Source organism: Zea mays, chromosome 1, assembly GCF_902167145.1.
Source record: "Zea mays cultivar B73 chromosome 1, Zm-B73-REFERENCE-NAM-5.0, whole genome shotgun sequence".
Lineage (NCBI taxonomy): Eukaryota > Viridiplantae > Streptophyta > Magnoliopsida > Poales > Poaceae > Zea > Zea mays.
In genome coordinates, this window is record NC_050096.1 from 203,291,649 (window position 1) to 203,295,027 (window position 3,379).

At 46.4% G+C, this 3,379-nt stretch overlaps 1 protein-coding gene across 4 annotated transcripts; it reads right to left on the reverse strand.

The window, feature by feature from the left end:
- Window positions 1–373: 373 nt before the first annotated feature.
- Window positions 374–1,700, reverse strand: LOC103643137 (protein HVA22). 4 transcript variants are annotated; one of them, XM_020546650.2, is made up of 4 exons: window positions 1,404–1,700; window positions 1,243–1,269; window positions 793–1,111; window positions 374–648 (listed from the first exon to the last, which is right to left on the reverse strand). In XM_020546650.2, the coding sequence occupies exons 1-4, from the start codon at window positions 1,448–1,450 to the stop codon at window positions 646–648; spliced, it is 396 nt and encodes a 131-aa protein (XP_020402239.1). In that variant the 5' UTR covers window positions 1,451–1,700; the 3' UTR covers window positions 374–645. The 4 variants fall into 4 exon arrangements, with proteins under 4 accessions (XP_020402239.1, XP_020402237.1, XP_008664510.1 ...); XM_020546648.2 differs by having other exon boundaries at window positions 789–1,111; XM_008666288.3 differs by having other exon boundaries at window positions 374–675; window positions 789–1,111.
- Between the last annotated feature and the right edge of the window lie 1,679 nt (window positions 1,701–3,379).

Sequence of the window (3,379 nt, forward strand, 5' to 3'; positions counted from 1 at the left end):
ATGGCTCCTTTTGAGAAGGTGAGTATATATGGTTTGGACTTCACTAGACTATATCAGGCAATAGGGACATGGTGTGATCATAGTATCTCGAAGGGGGAAGAGAATTAGTCTATGACCACAGCTTCGATATTTTTAGGCACTAAATCTAGACAAATTGCAGTACTGTCTTGTTTCTGCACCATAGCAATAGCCCAATTTTTATTCCCTTTATGCCATTTATCTAGCCCAATTTTTATTCCCTTTATGCCATTTATCCATTTGTGCAAGCAACAGATGCTTGTTGTAATGCATAGCATGTAGTTGACTTGAATCTAGTCCTTGGGTGGGGATGGGCACGATGCATGAATTCATCCGTGCACAAAGCTGGTGCATTATAGTAGTAGTAGTAGTAGAGAATTTCACTTAAGGAGCTGAGGCGCTTGGCTTGTCTACATGTTATCGTTCTTACAGAAGCATCTCGTGCTGCAAGGGGAGGGGGGTTCCATCGCACTCACGAAGAGTTCAGATACATTACGCGACACCGGCAGTCCACAAGAGTTACAGAGATACGTAGGATGATACATCGAATGAACACCTTGGAACACCAGATCTACAGAAGTTCCTGTGATGATCTCCGGTCAGCTCCTGCGTCGTCTCCACACGCTTTCACTGCACATGGTCGTGCTCAGCCTCAGCCTAGCATTTGTTTTGTTTCCCAGCCCGACAGGAAGAAACAGGTGGGTTAACAGCTACAGCACATATACGCTAGAACGACAAAACGCGACGGCTTCATCTAGTCCGATCCTTACCTACCTTGGCTATGTGCACCTTATGGTCGTCGTCGTCGCCGCCGACGGCGGCGGCGGCGGCGCCCTTGCGCGGGTATCTGGCGCGGTAGTTCCGGAGCTGTTCCCTGACGAGCTTCTCGTAGACGAAGGAGGCGCCCTTGAACTGCGGCAGCGCCAGCCACGCCGCGAACAGCACCTTGGCCGGGTACCACACGGGTACCCAGTGGAGGAGCGGCTCGGCGAGCATCTCCAGGAGGGTGACGAAGGAGTGTATGATCCAGTATGACAGCCACTGCTCGTCGTCCGCCTTGGACGGGCTCTCCATCGCGCACACCGACGCGTACCTGCAGCACCACCAACGGCACGCATGTCCCAGCACGATGCTCTCAGCTCACGTATGCCGTGGACCGTGGTCGGTCACTGCTGCACTGGTAAAACTGGTCCCTGCTATTATTAGGGTGATGAAGGAACTTACAGAGGGTACAGCAGGGTGATGCTTGGCCTGCGAAACGGGAGGGAGGGACAGACAAGACAAAGAAGCAGCAAACGCACACGTCAGGCAACCAGCGTCGAGCGAGCCCAATAGATGGACGAGGAGGAATCGGAAAACGAACTGCGAGGGAGCAGCGAAACTACCCGGCGACGGTGTGGAGGTGGCTGATGAGCGACCAGGACTTGCCCATCTCTTGGGACGGAACCAACGGCAGCGGTGTGTGGTCGGCTTGCTGGGCTTCGGTCGAAACCGAGGGGTCCTCGAACAGCGAAGAATTGCTGGGCTGATGGGACGGCGAAAGATTCGGTAGGGCAGGCAGACGGGGGCGGATGCAGAGGGTGCGTTTTTTATAGTCACGCTCACGCGTGAGTGCTGGGAGGTGGCAATGGCATCGGGTGCTTTGCTTGGACGTGGCGTCCTGGCATCGCTTTGAGGCAGACACGGTCTGATCTGAGCAGCACAGCGTTCGTTCTTGAAAGGTCTAGCGAGGGGTCAAATCGGATGGCTTTCGCCGCCTGCGTCGCTCGCCGCTTTGCCCAAGACGTCAGTCGGCCCGCCGGCCGGGCTGAGGTGCTGCCATGGCGGCACGTGGCGACACGTGTCAGATGAACCGCGGCACTAGTGTCCACCACTCCACCTGCAGCAGTGAGCCAGTGACTTGGCACCTGCTCCCGCGTCTGCATCTACGCACCGGAATAAATGGGCCGGATTTGGGCGTTAGGCCACATACCGCGTTGTTATCGGGGAAAGAGCAAAGGGCTGGGCACGCACTATTTTTCTCCGAGCCCAAGCCAAAAGTGTAGATTCAAATATTGTGTAGATCAGTTCGGCAAAAAAAATAAAACATTTTCAATGAAAATGTGATGAACTATAAAGTTATCAAATAATTAGTCTCTAATTTTTTAAAATTATTTTACTTTTTAACGAGCTAATGTTGTAATTTTTCAGGAGATTTGCATAGGGAATAGATAAATGGCCCACTCACGCGACTTAGGGTGTGTTTGGTTTGACTTTTGGCTTTGGCTTTTGTGCCCCTAAAAGCCAAAAGCCAACCAAAGGGCTGGATCCAGGAAGCAGCTTTTTCTAAAAACCGACTTTCTCGTAGTGCAAATCTGAAAGCACCTCTGGACCTGCTTTTAGTGGCTTTTCGGATGGAACTGTGAAAACATATATCGAAGATTTTTTAACGACTTTTAGTGGTTTCCACCAAACGGTTTTTAGCTTTTTAACAGCTTACAGTCTACAGCAGCTTTTTCCACAGCTCACAGCCCACAGCAACTTTTTTCACAGCCACAGCCCAACCAAACAGACCCTTATACTGGGCTTTTACACAACGCATTCTCGGGAAGCTGACCTTTTAACAAAACATAATTATTAAACACCAAGGGAAAATGAGCTAATTTTTCTTAGGAAAGTGGAAATCCCTTACGCCCCATTTGGATCATTGGAATTGAATTCCATTCTAATAAGGCCCCGTTTGTTTTCTTTCATTTCGAGGAATTGGAATCTTACTAATGAAATAGGCTATTTTTTTTAGAATATGACATTCCACCACTTTCTAAAGTTATCATATAAGCATACCTCAAATTCATGGGGTGAAAGATGAAAATTGATTCTATAGATTTACATGCTATTTTTCCGATGTACAACTTATAACACATTCTTCTACTTGCGCCTCTATAACATAAATGTAGTATATAACTATCTCTCTCATATGATTTAGAATAATATACAAATATATTACATATATAAATATATAAACTTAATTAGTTTTGTCTAAATTATAATTATTAAAATGGAATTCAATTCCAACGAAACAAACGGGCCCTAATAGTAATTTAGGCATATATCAATTAAGCTAATTCGGTTTTATGCAAAATATATTTGTATATTATTATTAGCAAGATGTCGGAGATATTTATGTGCTACATTTTTACTATAGGGGAGTGAGACGAAGAGTGTCATGTAAGTTATAGATTAGAAACTAATTCTAGTAATGCATAAAATCATTTCTCACCCTCCACCCCATGAATTTGAGATAGGCTTATATCTGAACTTTAGAAAGTGGTGTAATGTCAAATTCTAAACTAAATAAGTTATTTTATTGAGTGAATTCCAA